At 45.6% G+C, this 14,797-nt stretch overlaps 1 protein-coding gene across 1 annotated transcript in view; it reads left to right on the forward strand.

Moving 5' to 3' along the window:
* ARSB (arylsulfatase B) overlaps positions 1-14,797 on the forward strand; it is a 95,907-nt gene that overhangs the window by 45,484 nt on the left and 35,626 nt on the right. Inside the window, exons 5-6 of the mRNA XM_082191960.1 lie at positions 8,764-9,007; positions 12,893-12,963. Coding sequence (XP_082048086.1) covers positions 8,764-9,007; positions 12,893-12,963 — 315 coding nt within the window. The remainder of the gene's footprint in view (positions 1-8,763; positions 9,008-12,892; positions 12,964-14,797) is intronic.

Below are 14,797 nucleotides of genomic sequence, written 5' to 3' on the forward strand. Positions count from 1 at the left end.
GAATTTCCCCCAGTACCTGTTACCTGACTGTAGTAACGGTTCCACTCGTCCACCCTATTCCCCCCTCCCTGACTCTGCTCTCCGGCCAATTCAGGTTCCTGGAATAGGTTGGCGAGGGAAGTTACTTTTCAAACACAGACTGAAATCACACCGGTAAGGCTGCCACCACTCCCTTTAGTTCAGGGAACTCCAGAGACACCACCCAGGGAGGAGAGTGTGTCCAATTACCCTGGCAATCCCCACTCCTTACAAGCTGCATCCACAAGCTTGCAGGCAGAAGTTCACTCGGTATAGCGTGACTAAGCAGAAGGCTTGGAATTAGCTGTTCCCCGGAAAAGGCACCAACACACTAACAGGTTCTAAATTAAAAGTTTTTATTTTAAAAAGAAAACTGAAAACTTGTGGAAAGACCACAGGCACTTCTTAAGAGTCTTACAAACATGAAAACAATAACATTGTACAGTATGACTAGCTCGTACATACTCACAAAGAGACCACAGTTAGAATAGTCAAGAGTCCTTTCAAGTTGTTGTATAATGAAGCTGGTAGAGGATTTCCATTTCAAAAGGACGAAACGGCTGTTAACGATGGAGCTTACAGCCGGGCATCTTTGCGGATTGCAGCACAATGGCATCTAGCATTTTGCAATGGCAGAGAGCAACTAACAAAACATCCCTGGATCTTTTATCCACAATTCTGACTTTGCGTCGTAACTTTTGGCCAATCAAGAGTCTTAATTTGATCAGCTCATTCTTTTGCAGCTGGGTCAATTTAGGCTTGAACCCTTAATCAAAGAATCTTCCTCCCACCTGTGGAAATTAACCAGATCCCCAATTCTCAGCAGTTTGAAAACAAACAACCTCCGGGAAGGAGGAAGAGATTCACACCCACAACCCAGGTGCCAAACCTTCCATTAATCAAGGACCCCTTTCCTCCCATAAACCTCTCATGGCAAGGAGCCAGAAAGTCTGGGTTTTAAAGATACACAACTCACTTTCCCAGGGTCCCTGCGGCTGACAGAATACCCACAAGGCCACACTCGTCTTCTTGACCAAGGAATGATTTTTCTAACAATGGCAACTTCACTACACGCTCCCCCCTAGAGAGAATATAGGGTTAAGTCCCTCTATTCTCTCAAAACTATTTTTACAATGAGGTAGATTTTCTTGGACCAGGGGTTTTTTCAACAGCTTTTTTAAATCACACACACTAATAGCCCCCCCCCAATCCACTATTTACACAGTTTCAGGATAATTTCTCAGCAGAAGATGTTGACAGAATACACATTCATGTTTCATGGAACAGATTGGTACATCCTAGAAAGGGTGTCAGCAACCACATTTTCTTTTCCAGCAATGTGAGTGACCTTAAACTGGAAATCTTGCAAGGCCATACTCCATCTGGCCAATTTCTGGTTAGAACTTTTTACTCTTTCCAACCAACACAGTGGAGAGTGATCAGTCTGGACTTCAAAGAAAGTACCCCACAGATAGGGACGCAGTTTAGTTAGAGCCCAGACTAAAGCATAACACTCCTTTTCAATGGTAGAATAATTTTGTTCCCTGGTTATCAATTTCTTACTCAGATAAACCACGGGACGCCAATTTTTCTCTTGATCTTCTTGTAACAAAACGGCACCCAATCCAGTTTGACTAGCGTCCGTCTGTACTTTAAACGGCCGACTCTGATCTGGGGCCAACATGACTTGATTGCTCACCAGTGCATGTTTCAACAAATCAAAAGCTCTTTGGCACTCCTCATTCCACTCTATCTTTACTGGCAAGGATTTCTTGCAAAGGTTGGTGAGAGGAGCTGCCAGGGTTGAAAAGTGGTTGATGAACCGCCTGTAATAATTTACCAACCCTATGAAGGACTGCACGTCTTTTTTCACCACAGGGCGAGGCCACTCCTGAATACATTGTATCTTAGCCTCCAGAGTTTTAATGCTTCCAGACCCAACTCTAAATCCCAAATACACCACTTCTCCTTGAGCAAACTGGCATTTAGACATTTTTACAGTCAAGTTTGCTTCTTGCAACCGGGCCAAAACTCTCTGCAGGTGTTTAAGGTGTTCTGGCCATGATTCGGAAAAAACAGCTAGATCATCCAAATAAGCACAACAGAACTCACTCATGTCATGAATCAAGGAGTTAATCAACCTTTGGAAAGCTGCAGGAGCATTTCGCAAACCAAATGGTAACACTTTAAACTGGTACAAGCCTACATGTGTGGTAAAGGCAGACTTTTCAGAAGCTTCAGGGGACAAAGGGATTTGCCAATACCCTTTGGTCAAATCCATAACAGTAATAAATTTCGCACATCCCAGCTTCTCAATCAGTGTGTCAATCCTAGGCAGAGGGAACACATCAGGGACAGTAATCATGTTTATCTTTCTGTAATCAACACAGAAGCGAATGGAGCCATCAGGTTTTGGAACCAGCACTATAGGGGAGGCCCAAGCACTCTTGCTAGGCTCTATGACCCCCAGTTCCAACATTTCTTTCACTTCGGCCTCAATGTTCTGTGCAATAGCTTCACCAACTCGGTAAGGACGTGAGGCAATAGGGGGGGAGTCCCCCGTAACAAAATGATGCTGAGCCAGGTGAGTCCTACCAGGCTTTGTACTGAAGGTGTTGCTGTAAGGTAGCAGTGCCTCATAAAGCTCTTTAGTCTGAGTTTCACTTAAAGTCGGCAACTGCAACACATCAGAAACTGCTCCAGCCTGTTTATACTCAGTTAAAAGATCAACAGGCGAGGAGGGCACCTCCTCCTGACTCTGCGAAATGGCCAGCACAGAGATCTTTTGTTCTACATACCTCTTTAAAGAATTTGCATGATACTCCCGAGCAGTGGGGTGCAATTCCTTGCAGCTCACCAGATAACGCACAGAGCTCAGTTTTGCTTCTACAACACCTGGACCTTGCCATTTCACATCCAATTTGTGGGGACGGGACGGACGCAAAATCCATACCTGGTCTCCCACCTCGAATTGTTTGCACACCGCTCTGGTATCATGTACCTTCTTTTGATCTAATCGGGCATTCTCTAAATTCTCTTTGGCCAATTTCCATACATCTGCTAAGGTTCCTTTGAGTTGGGCAAAATATTCACTGACGGAAGGTAACTTTATCTCCTCCTCAGACCCTTCCCACTCCTTGCGCAGCATTGAGAGAGGGGTATTCAGAAACCTTCCAAAAATTAACTGATTTGGTGCAAAGCCCAAACTCCTTTGATGGGAGTCGTTATAAGCAGCCACCACCAAAGGCAAATCCTGATCCCAACTGGAACCGTGAGCCAAAGCATATTTACGTAACATCTGGACTATGGTCTTTTGCACTCTCTCCACCAACCCATTTCCTTGATGCTGATAAGCAATAGAGGTATGGTGGCGCACCTCAGACATTCGCAAAACCTCCTGAGTTACCTTAGCCATGAAATTAGTTCCCAAGTCGCTCACCAAAACTTTAGGAATTCCTAAAGAGCAAAAGGCAGAGAGTAAAGCTTTCACCAGGTTGTTAGCAGAAGTGTTAGCTAAACTCGTCCCCCAGACATAACGAGAGGCATAATCAATGATTATACACAAATATTGCTTTCCTGAGCGGGTTTTTGGTAAAGGTCCCACTAAATCAATACCCCACTTCTCCAGAACATTTGCTTCCAAGGGGACACTCTGTAACTCACTGGGGAGATTATCACAATCATGCCCCACCTTTTGACATATTACACAAGAGCGTACGTATGCTTTAGTTGTTTGATATACATCAGGCCAGTAGAAATATCGAGTCAGTTTTTCTACAGTTTTTTGTAGTCCCATATGGCCAGCTAAGCCATCCTCATGTGCCAAACTGAGAACAGTAGACCGCTTCTTTGCTGGAACCACTAGTTGTAAAACAAAGTCTTTGTCCTTCACCTTTTTTGGAATGAACTGCCGATACAAAAGGCCTTTTTTATACACAAATTGGGCCCGTTTCTCTCCCCGCAGGGGGGCCCCAACCGCCTCCCGGCAAACCTGCAAGGAGGGGTCTGCTTGTTGTTCCGCAGCAAACTCACCCAAATCCCCCAGTTCAACAGGGGCATCAAAGTTCTTTGTGTGTTCCATATCCAGGATTGGTAACTCTCCCTCCTCTCCGGGTTTTCCATCCAACCCTGTCTCAGGCTCAACAGAGTCTGTCCCTGCCTGAATTGAGGTGGGGGCAGGTGCTACAGTTACCGGATTCACCTTGGTTTGTTGTTGCAGATAAACTTGAAACCCAAGGTCGTTTCCAACCAAGACTGGGCTTTTGCAAACTTGTGGGTCGTGAACAATCACCAAATGGTCCCCGCTATAGCCTTTGTATTTAAGGGGAACTATTGCTGTTGGCTGATAAATCTCCTCTACCCCATATGGACTAATTTTCAGAGGCTTTGTCTGCATTTGACTAGGCAGGACCAGATCTCTAGATACACTTGTAATGTCTGAGCCAGAGTCCCGATACGATTCCACAACAGTTTTATTGACTTCAATAGGGGCAGAAAACTCCAACTTTGCCCAGTTCACATGGGGGGTTTTGAATTTACTCCCCGCACTCACCGGACCCACATTAACAGCAGTTATTGGGACAGCAGGTGTTTCAGCTTTAGGCGTTGCCCCACCCTCCTTCAAAACCAAACTCTGCTCCACTCCGGATTTTAGTTGCTCCTCCTCCCAATCTTCCTCCTGCCGCTGGATCATTCGCACGGCGGGAGTGGATGTGAGGATGGGGGGCTTTTTATCTCCCAACTGGGGACAAGCGGCTTTCACGTGTCCCGGCTTTTTGCACAAGAAACACAGTCCAGATGCCGGGGACAACTTCGGACGCTCTCCCCCTGTTGCAGCAGAGTTTTTAGCAGGGGTTGGAATACCTGGGCTAGGTTCTTTAATGGGGGGGCAGATCTTCCAGACCCAATCATAGGTCTATTAGCATTGTTCCCCCCTTTAGCAGCCCAATGGGGACGATTAATCCTAAAGGACTCAGCAAAGGAGGTAGCTTCCTCCAAAGTTCGCGGCTTTTGGGCTGCAACCAAGCTAGCAATTTCAGGGGACAGGGACCTCATCAACTGCTCAATTAGCAGGAGCTGCTTGATATCCTTCACGTCCTGAGCCCCCTCGGCTGCAAGCCACAGTTCAAAATTCTGAGCCATCTTTGCAGAGAAAACGGCTATGTTATCAGTGAGCCCACCTTTCCCCACCTTCCGAAAAGCTTTTCTGTATTGCTCAGGGTGTAATCCAAGCCGTCGCATAACTAGTCTTTTAAATTTCTCATAGTCATTTTGGTCATCTTGGGGAAGAGTTCCCATTAGTTCGGACAAATCCCCACAAACCAGGGAACGCAAAACCAACATGTACAGTTCTGGTGCAACCCCCATGTCCTTGCAAGTTTTCTCAAAAAGATTTAGGTAACACAGTACATCAGTGGGAGGTTGGTATTTCTGAAACACCCTCCAATTTAAGTTATTTAAAGTCAGTCCTGGAGGGGACGGTTGTTGCTGGTTTCCCCCCTGCACAGGGACCGGTTCATACCTTAGAACTCTGCTAGGCGGCAACCACCCATCCGGGCGTCGCGGTTCCGCTGCTGTTGCATATTCACGCTGAGGTCTCTGGTAGAACTCCTCCTCCTCGACCACATACCGACGCACCGGCACATGAAGCGGTTGAGCATTGACGGGCGAGTAGGTCTTTCCCGGGCTAAACGAAGGCTGTCCCACCTTCCTGCGTACATCCGGCGCATATGCCCCTCGGCTGTAGCCTCTCTCCGTCACCTCTTGCTGCTGTTGCTGCAAACTTTGAGAATCATACGCCATCCGGTCGTATCTTGGTGCTAGACGAATAGCCCCACCGACTTTTGGACACTTCTCTCTGGAACGGAATCCACCGTCCACTGGATCACGAATCCATTCCACATCAAGTCCCTCTGAGAAATCCATCTCCCTGGACTCTGTGTAAACAGGAAAATTTTCCCTAGGACGTGCAGAAGCTGTCTCTACTTGCACCTCCTCACGAGGAGTTTGGGTTTGGCACTCCAGCGCAGCCCTCCCTCCTTCCACACGGCAGGTCTTTTGCTGACCCCTCCGAATCGTCTCTGGGATGCTGGAATCCACCAGCTCCTCCTGGGACCCATCGGAATACCACGACGCGGACTTTTCACTAGGACTTGGAGTCCTGATGGGGTTGGTTTCCACCGGCAGGGTACTGGCTCCTCCTACTACCCCCCATTCATCAATAGTTTTCATGGATTGTTGTCCAATTGCTAAAGAGTCTTCCATCCTAACTATCTCTATCCAAAATAATAAACCGTTTGTAAGCCACAAAAGATACGTGCCAAACTATTTTTAAAACGTTACAGTGCTTTTCCGCAGGGAAGTTCTAGATCCCACCGCTGCCACCATGTAGTAACGGTTCCACTCGTCCACCCTATTCCCCCCTCCCTGACTCTGCTCTCCGGCCAATTCAGGTTCCTGGAATAGGTTGGCGAGGGAAGTTACTTTTCAAACACAGACTGAAATCACACCGGTAAGGCTGCCACCACTCCCTTTAGTTCAGGGAACTCCAGAGACACCACCCAGGGAGGAGAGTGTGTCCAATTACCCTGGCAATCCCCACTCCTTACAAGCTGCATCCACAAGCTTGCAGGCAGAAGTTCACTCGGTATAGCGTGACTAAGCAGAAGGCTTGGAATTAGCTGTTCCCCGGAAAAGGCACCAACACACTAACAGGTTCTAAATTAAAAGTTTTTATTTTAAAAAGAAAACTGAAAACTTGTGGAAAGACCACAGGCACTTCTTAAGAGTCTTACAAACATGAAAACAATAACATTGTACAGTATGACTAGCTCGTACATACTCACAAAGAGACCACAGTTAGAATAGTCAAGAGTCCTTTCAAGTTGTTGTATAATGAAGCTGGTAGAGGATTTCCATTTCAAAAGGACGAAACGGCTGTTAACGATGGAGCTTACAGCCGGGCATCTTTGCGGATTGCAGCACAATGGCATCTAGCATTTTGCAATGGCAGAGAGCAACTAACAAAACATCCCTGGATCTTTTATCCACAATTCTGACTTTGCGTCGTAACTTTTGGCCAATCAAGAGTCTTAATTTGATCAGCTCATTCTTTTGCAGCTGGGTCAATTTAGGCTTGAACCCTTAATCAAAGAATCTTCCTCCCACCTGTGGAAATTAACCAGATCCCCAATTCTCAGCAGTTTGAAAACAAACAACCTCCGGGAAGGAGGAAGAGATTCACACCCACAACCCAGGTGCCAAACCTTCCATTAATCAAGGACCCCTTTCCTCCCATAAACCTCTCATGGCAAGGAGCCAGAAAGTCTGGGTTTTAAAGATACACAACTCACTTTCCCAGGGTCCCTGCGGCTGACAGAATACCCACAAGGCCACACTCGTCTTCTTGACCAAGGAATGATTTTTCTAACAATGGCAACTTCACTACACTGACACTTTAACCTGAGTTGTTCTTTGCCACTAAATTATGGGCACTCCGTATTAAGATACAGTCCTCTACACCCTGCTTATAAATGTTAGTCAGATATGTTAGCTATGAAATGTTGTCTAATAAAAAAACCAACAACTCTGTAGCAGATGATGGTGTGAGGTGTTGTAAACAAAAACTGTCTCTTTTCCCTTATGGGGTTTCCAAGAGCCTGTATACTGTAGAGTCCTTATATGGGTTCCCTATTGGTAGGAGAAAATAACAGAGGCCAACCAGAGAATATTGAGAAGCAAAGCAGATCGTAAACCTGATCTTTATTGAACTGTTGCAACAGGGTGCTCCCCTCACACGCAGGAAGGCCCAGAGCAAAGGTGTGCCTGCCCTTATATAGACATTTTAAATTCCCTGCCCTGGAGCTCAAGACCACCCCTCCATACATCATACATACATCACAGAAGGGGTGTAACCCAAGACCACCCCCCACAAACATCATATCTACATCACAGAATGGTGGTCTACAACAGAAATTTGAATGTTTTTCCTGTCTGCCAGGTTATCTAATAAAGCCTTATCTAATTGCTTTTCCTGGTAGTCTGCCCATTCCTTTGAAATGCTAATTACCCAATTCCTATAACAAGGAAGGTTTTCTCACCTCCTCCCTCCTTGCAGAGAAACGTTTGGTCAACTTGGGAGTCCAAATGGTTTCTGCATGGTCTTCCTGTGCTGGTCCGGACATGTGTTCCACATATCTATGTTTGTGCTTGGTTGGTACATTTATGAACATTTATTTTATATATATAAGACCTTAATTTTTTATTACGGGGCAATGGTGCTTGCCTGACCTCCCAGCAGCAGGGACACCGGTGTTTACTGGGAGAAAGGGGGGAGCAGTGCAGCAATGAGGCTGACACTGCGCAAACACATACCTGGAGCACCATATTGGTTCTGCAAGTGTGTTTGCACAGTGCTGACCTGGTCCACATTACCGTGGTCTTTCCATTCTTCCTCCCAGTAAACAGCAGTGCATTTTGTATGTCTGTCAGGAGGTCGAATAAACACTGCCACCGCATACCACCATTTGCTACTGATACCATCTGAATCATAGATTTATAGAATTGTCGAGTTGGAAGGGGATCACCCATTCCAGCCGGCTGCAGTGCAAGAATCTCAACTACATCAGCCATGACAGGTGGCCATCCAACCTCATCTTTAAAAACTTCAGTGAAGGAGGTATATAAAACTTTTTTAAAAAAACCAACAACAGGGTTTCTTCATACTTACCGCTTAATATGTTTCAGATAATGGGGGCCAAACGTTGGCAGGTGGAAACAACTGGCCATTAAGAGGAAGGAAATGGACACTGTGGGAAGGCGGAGTGAGAGGAGTGGGATTTGTTGCAAGTCCTTTACTGAAACGGAAGGGAGTGGAAAGTCATGACCTTATCCACATTTCTGATTGGCTGCCAACCCTGGTGAAGCTCGCTGGAGGGTCTACGAATGGCACAAAGCGTCTAGATGGTTTTGATGTCTGGAGAACAATCAGGTAACCTCTGTTTTAGTAGGACATTATCCCCCTCTCCATGGTGCATTATGGGCAACCAAGATGTTGCTGGGGGCAAAATCCTTGTTTGCCATGTTTTTGTTTTTTTAAAATAAACGTCCTTAAAAATGTGATCGGATTTTCTTTTAATGGATTTATTAACTAGCAGAAATGGGGCAACTAAACTTAATCAAGCTAGCAGACTCAAGCAGCAAACATTTTGTATGACGCCTTGTTCAAAAATCCATGTAACTCATGAGAAGGTCCTGAGAAATAATTTATCACTTGAGTGTTTGCTGCTATAAGCGGATTTGATTAAATGAATGATAACCCAGCTGTTTGTAACAGAAAAATTAATGCAACCCTGATGCATGTCCACTGTGTAATCCATCAGAAACTTTCCTGCCAATAGTCTGATTAAGTCAAATTACTCATGGGCAAGTTTTCACCTTCTAAATTTTCTCTGTAGAATTTCCTCCCCCCCTCCCCTCCTTTGCAATCTAACCAGAATTCCCCAGAGTGCTGGGTGTTTTAACAGTGTAAACAGATACATTCTTGCATGGTTGAAAAGTAACTGGTTTTCAATATCACAGAGTAAACAAGACGGAGAGAGGTGATAATTGCTTCATTAAGCTATCAGCAATGCAGAAAGCGGTTTGCAGTCTTACATAGTTTCAGCAGGGGTATTTTATTGAAACTATAATGGCTGGGTTTTTAATAGATTGGATTAAGCTGTCTGAGTTTTAAAAGTACAAGGGTGCACAGAATTATTGGTAGACCCCCCATGGAAGAAAAAACATCTGCAGCAATTACAGTTTTGCAACAGACAGAGTACATGAAATTGACCACAGTCTCCTCCTTGCTTGACTCTGTCATGCATCAGTTCCTTACAACAGCTTTCTATTAGAGCTATTTAAACTATTTTTGCCTGCCTGGGGTGATGTTTTTATTATTCTATCTGGTTGGACAGGCATCTCCAGAGATGTTGTGGATATTGAATATCTTCCTGTGTTGGAACAAAGGGTTGTACTGCAGGAACCATTGGGTATTCTCCAGCAATCTGATTCTGTGAACTTTCCCAAGTGCTGCAGACCAACCAGGGTTTTGGTTGGACAAGGCATTCTTGACAAAGTTGAAAGCATGGCACTCAATTTCCTTTAGAAAGTTTTTTTCCCCTTGGCTGCAGCTAGTACAAAATGTTTTCACCCCCCCCCCCGGTGAATCCAGATTGCTGGGGGCATTAAAAACCTGCTCCCTACTGGTTGCAATGACTACCTGTCAGTTTCCAGGCATAATTCAAGGTACTAATTATGTTGCACAAAGCCCTATATATCTAGGGAGCTGGGTACTCTGCACAGCATTCCCCCCCCACATGACACCCTTCTCCCATAAAATTTAGAGAGGCCCTGATCCATTTCCCATGCGGACAAATTTGTTAACTTAGGCAACTGTATTTTTCTTAAGGGTGCTGCAACATTCTGTTGTATCCAAGTACTTTCTAATCAGAGTAGATCCATTTACATTAATGAACCAAAGTCAGTCATACCCATTAACTTCAGTGGGTCTACTCTGAGTAGGACGAGCATTGGACGCAACCCTTTGAAACGCTTCCCAAAAAAAGGCCTCCTGAGCTCCTACCTTTAGTCATTTTTTGGCTGAGAGCCAAAGAAGTCATACTTAGAACAGACCAATTGAAATAAATGAGCTTAAGTCCCATGATTTTATTGTATTTTATAATAATTTTTATTGAATTTTCAAATTGTAACAACAATTTTTCCACAAATCTTAATTGAACAATTTATATATCCATATTTCTCCCCTCCCCCCTCTTTGGCTTCCCCAATATTTCCGTATTGATTTATTAAACAAATTCTATACCCTGCTGGTTTTCCCTCTTATATACCGTAGTTGGGAAAGTTTAGTCAAAACGTGCCAATGGGTCCAAATCTTTATACTGTCTTTTTATATAGTTTATAAATGGTTCCCACTCCTTTTTGAAATCCATGTTGTCTCTCCCATGTATCCTCTCTGTCAGCTTAGCCAGTTCCCATGATTTTAAATGAGTCTACAGTGGTACCTCGGGTTAAGTACTTAATTCGTTCCGGAGGTCCGTTCTTAACCTGAAACTGTTCTTAACCTGAAGCACCACTTTAGCTAATGGGGCCTCCTGCTGCCGCTACACCACCGGAGCCCGATTTCTGTTCTTATCCTGAAGCAAAGTTCTTAACCTGAAGCACTATTTCTGACTTAGTGGAGTGTGTAACCTGAAGCATATGTAACCCAAGGTACCACTGTACTCTGAATATGATTAACATTGGGTATCACCCTCAGAAAGCAAGTGAAAACCATTTTGTTTTACATTATTTTTATTGCTAGTTTTATGTCTTCTTGTTTTATTGTGTGGTAAATGTTTTCTAAATATCTTGCATTGACTTACTGTGTTTTATAACTATTGGGTAGCTAAAAAGAATGTTGTTCTTTGCAGCCCTGGCTTGATTTCAAGACACAGCTGCAAAGGATCTGCAAAGCCATAGCTCAAGCCACTCCTGCAAAGGAACAGTTTTTGTTTGTGGGCGTGACTTGAAATCAAACCACATATGTAAAGGAAGAATTGGGAGTGGACTTTCCTTTGATGTTCTGCCTTCTGGCCCCCATGTTTACTGGTAGGTGGCCCTGCACATCTATCCAAGTGGGAAGTTGGTGGTGGAAAGTTCAGTCTGGCTCAGTTCCCCTTCTCTGAACTAAGTTCCACTCAGAATAAAAAGGTAAAGGGACCCCTGACTGTTAGGTCCAGTCGCAGACGACTCTGGGATTGCCGTGCTCATCTTGCTTTACTGGCCGAGTGAGCCAGCATACAGCTTCTGGGTCATGAGGCCAGCATGACTAAGCCGCTTCTGGCAAACCAGAGCAGCGCACGGAAATGTCGTTTACCTTCCCACCGGAGCGGTACCTGTTTATCTACTTGCACTTTGACGTTCTTTCAAACTGCTAGGTTGGCAGGAGCAGGGACCGAGCAATGGGAGCTCACCCTGTTGCAGGGATTCGAATCGCTGACCTTCTGATTGGCAAGCCCTAGGCTCTGTGGTTTAGACCACAGCACCACCCGCGTCCCTTTTTCCACTCAGAGTAGACCAGTTTATGTTAGTCATGCCCATTAATTTCAGCGGGTCTGCTCTCTGTATGACTAAACCATTAATGCAAATCCTTTGAGTTTCCACTTTGTGTGAAGAAAAGCCTTGTGTAACATCTAATAGTGGCCATGTGCAAGCAGAACAGACTTCCACTTGTGCAATGAGACTTCCTCTTCCCCTCCTTCACCCTCCTTATGCACCGCAAATCTTCTCTGGTTGATTGGCTCTCTTCAGCAGATTTGGTGGGGCCACAGGAGCTGCAGGGTGGGGAGGAGAAAGGAAAAAGCGAAGTCCTAATGGCTGAATAAAAGCCCACTTCCCCAATGTTGGATTTCGCCAATGTACGCATTCCTGAAATGCATAACTAAAATTAATTGGGCTCCTGATTACTATGAGTGTAACTTAGTTCAGGGTTGGGGAACTGAATCCAGCATGAACTCCCCACCACCACGGATCACTTTCCTAGATGGGAAGGGCCACCCACTTGTCAATCATGTGATGGTAACCATGAAACCAGGAGGCAGAGCTTCAAAGGAAAGTGTGCTCCCAATTCTTCTTTTCTTCTTCTGGCTTGGTTTTGGTACAGGACAAACAATATCCTGTTTAAATTTCTGAGCAGCTTTGCACACTTAATTAGTTAACAGACTTCCTTTTTTTCTTGAGAGAATCGCAAAAGGAATGGTTGAAATAGCTGGGCTAGGATTCTGTTAAACTGTAGAAAGAAATTTAATGCCTTTCCTAATAAACTTTATTCTAGTGAAGGCGAACCTTCCCCCAGAACGGAGCTGCTTCATAACATAGACCCGATTTTTGTGGATCCGTCTCCATGTAAGTCTACCATTATTAATTCCTGGAACTTTTGGACAGGTCCTTGAGGCCCACTTGGGGGGCTGGGGGTTCCCCTATCAATGTAGTTTTTATTTTTCTCTCTGGGTGAAGAATTTAAATCAGGCTGGACACCAGCCATTCTGCCACTATGCCATAAAGTGTTGCAGTGATCTCATCTTCAGAGCACGGTTAACTACACTCTAAATCATTCCCAGAGTCTGTTGCGTTCTCTCGTGCTCCAAAGTTGCTCATATGTAAATCATAATGCAGCCCAGAGTGTAGAGCTGTTGACAGATAACCACATGCTCCAGGTACATAGTGGGGCACCATGCCAAGGACCAAAATCCCCCCAGCCCTGAAAAGTGGCGGTTATCTTCCGATAGTTGGGGATATACATGCACATGCCGTTTTCTTGTACAATAAAGCTCTCTTGTTAACCTAGCAGATAGAGAGAAAGGAGGGGGGCTCCAGTTCCTACGTGGCTGTGAAGTTCCAAGTCCCATGGCTGCTTTCATGCTGTAATCATGAGAGATGGGAAGCTTTGCCAATTCTGCTTCTCCACTTAAACACTGTCTGTTTTACAACTCTGCCCAGCTATGTTTCCCCCCCCCCCTTTCCCTTTTTGTTATTTTGCCAGAGACTAAGCTTTTCAATGTGGGGATTGTTTAAGAAGATTTTCATTGGAACATATCCTTTTTACACACTCTCTAAGTTCCTTAATGAAATTACTATGTAATAACAAAGGGGTGTCCAAAACCACAGATGGCAGCCCTCCTCGCGTGGTTCTCCCCAGGCTTTGTGACTCTGCCTGCGGCCTTGCACGGTCCCTTTCAGGCTCCCCCACCCCCCGCCAAGTTGAAAGTTGAGGAGGCAAAAGAGTGGACTGGGGTTGCACTCTGTGGGAGCCTGGGCTTCGCGTTCTTTGCTGCCCTTTTGCCTGTAGCAATTGAAGACAAGTGGCACAGGGGACAAGCAGTTGTGCATGTGTGTGCGAAAGAGTAGGAGAGGGAGAGGAGAGAAGGCAGAAATAAAATGAAGTGTGGCTCGGGGCCAGGACAAAAAGCATACATCCTCCTAAGTCGTACAGCCTCCAAGTATGTATTTTAGCCCTTCTAGTTCTGCATAAAGTTTTATGAAGTTTTGCCAGGTGGGACTTGCTGGCACACTCTGTATGGCCTGGAAGCCACATGCTGCACAACTTCCCTTGGCTGTATGGGGCCTTCTCTGGGTTCTTTGGGGGCTGTGTTTTGCAAGGGCTGCCTTAAATAGTTTGCTGCAGGTGACAGCTGCTGTTCCAAGAAAACTGACACAGATGCCATAGGCTGGCTAGACCCAGAGGAATGGTGGGAGGCACCAGCTGGGGAACCCCCAAGGGAAGGAGGCTCAGAGCCAGGGGTTGGTGGTGGGACAATGATGAGTGGTCAGAGGCAGAAGCCTGGGAAGAGGAGGTGTCGGAAGCTGAACAGATAAAAGGGTTTAGTGAGCAGGGACAGTCTGTGGCAGAGAGAAGTGCAGAAGCTGGAGCAGGAGAAGAGGGAGGCCAAGAGGCAGAGATGAGTCAGACTGGTGAAGAAGCCAAGGTATCTCCCACTCTTGCTGTGACAAATTCCCTTCTCCCCTGGTCTCCCAGAACCAGAAGAGGTATGAAGAGGGAGGAGCAGAGACAGACTCATCAAGAGAGTCTCAGATTGTTTGGGAAGGACCTAGAGGAGGAGGAGGAGCCTTAGACAGCTATGGGAAGGTGGGGGTCTTCAGCCTCCACAACTGTCTTGGTAGGCAAGTGTTAGTGTGCTCGTTAGGCCTGGCTCTCCTGAGCAAGCCTTGTTTCTTCTAA

Source organism: Podarcis vaucheri, assembly GCF_965113315.1.
Source record: "Podarcis vaucheri genome assembly, chromosome: 11".
Classification (NCBI taxonomy): domain Eukaryota; kingdom Metazoa; phylum Chordata; class Lepidosauria; order Squamata; family Lacertidae; genus Podarcis; species Podarcis vaucheri.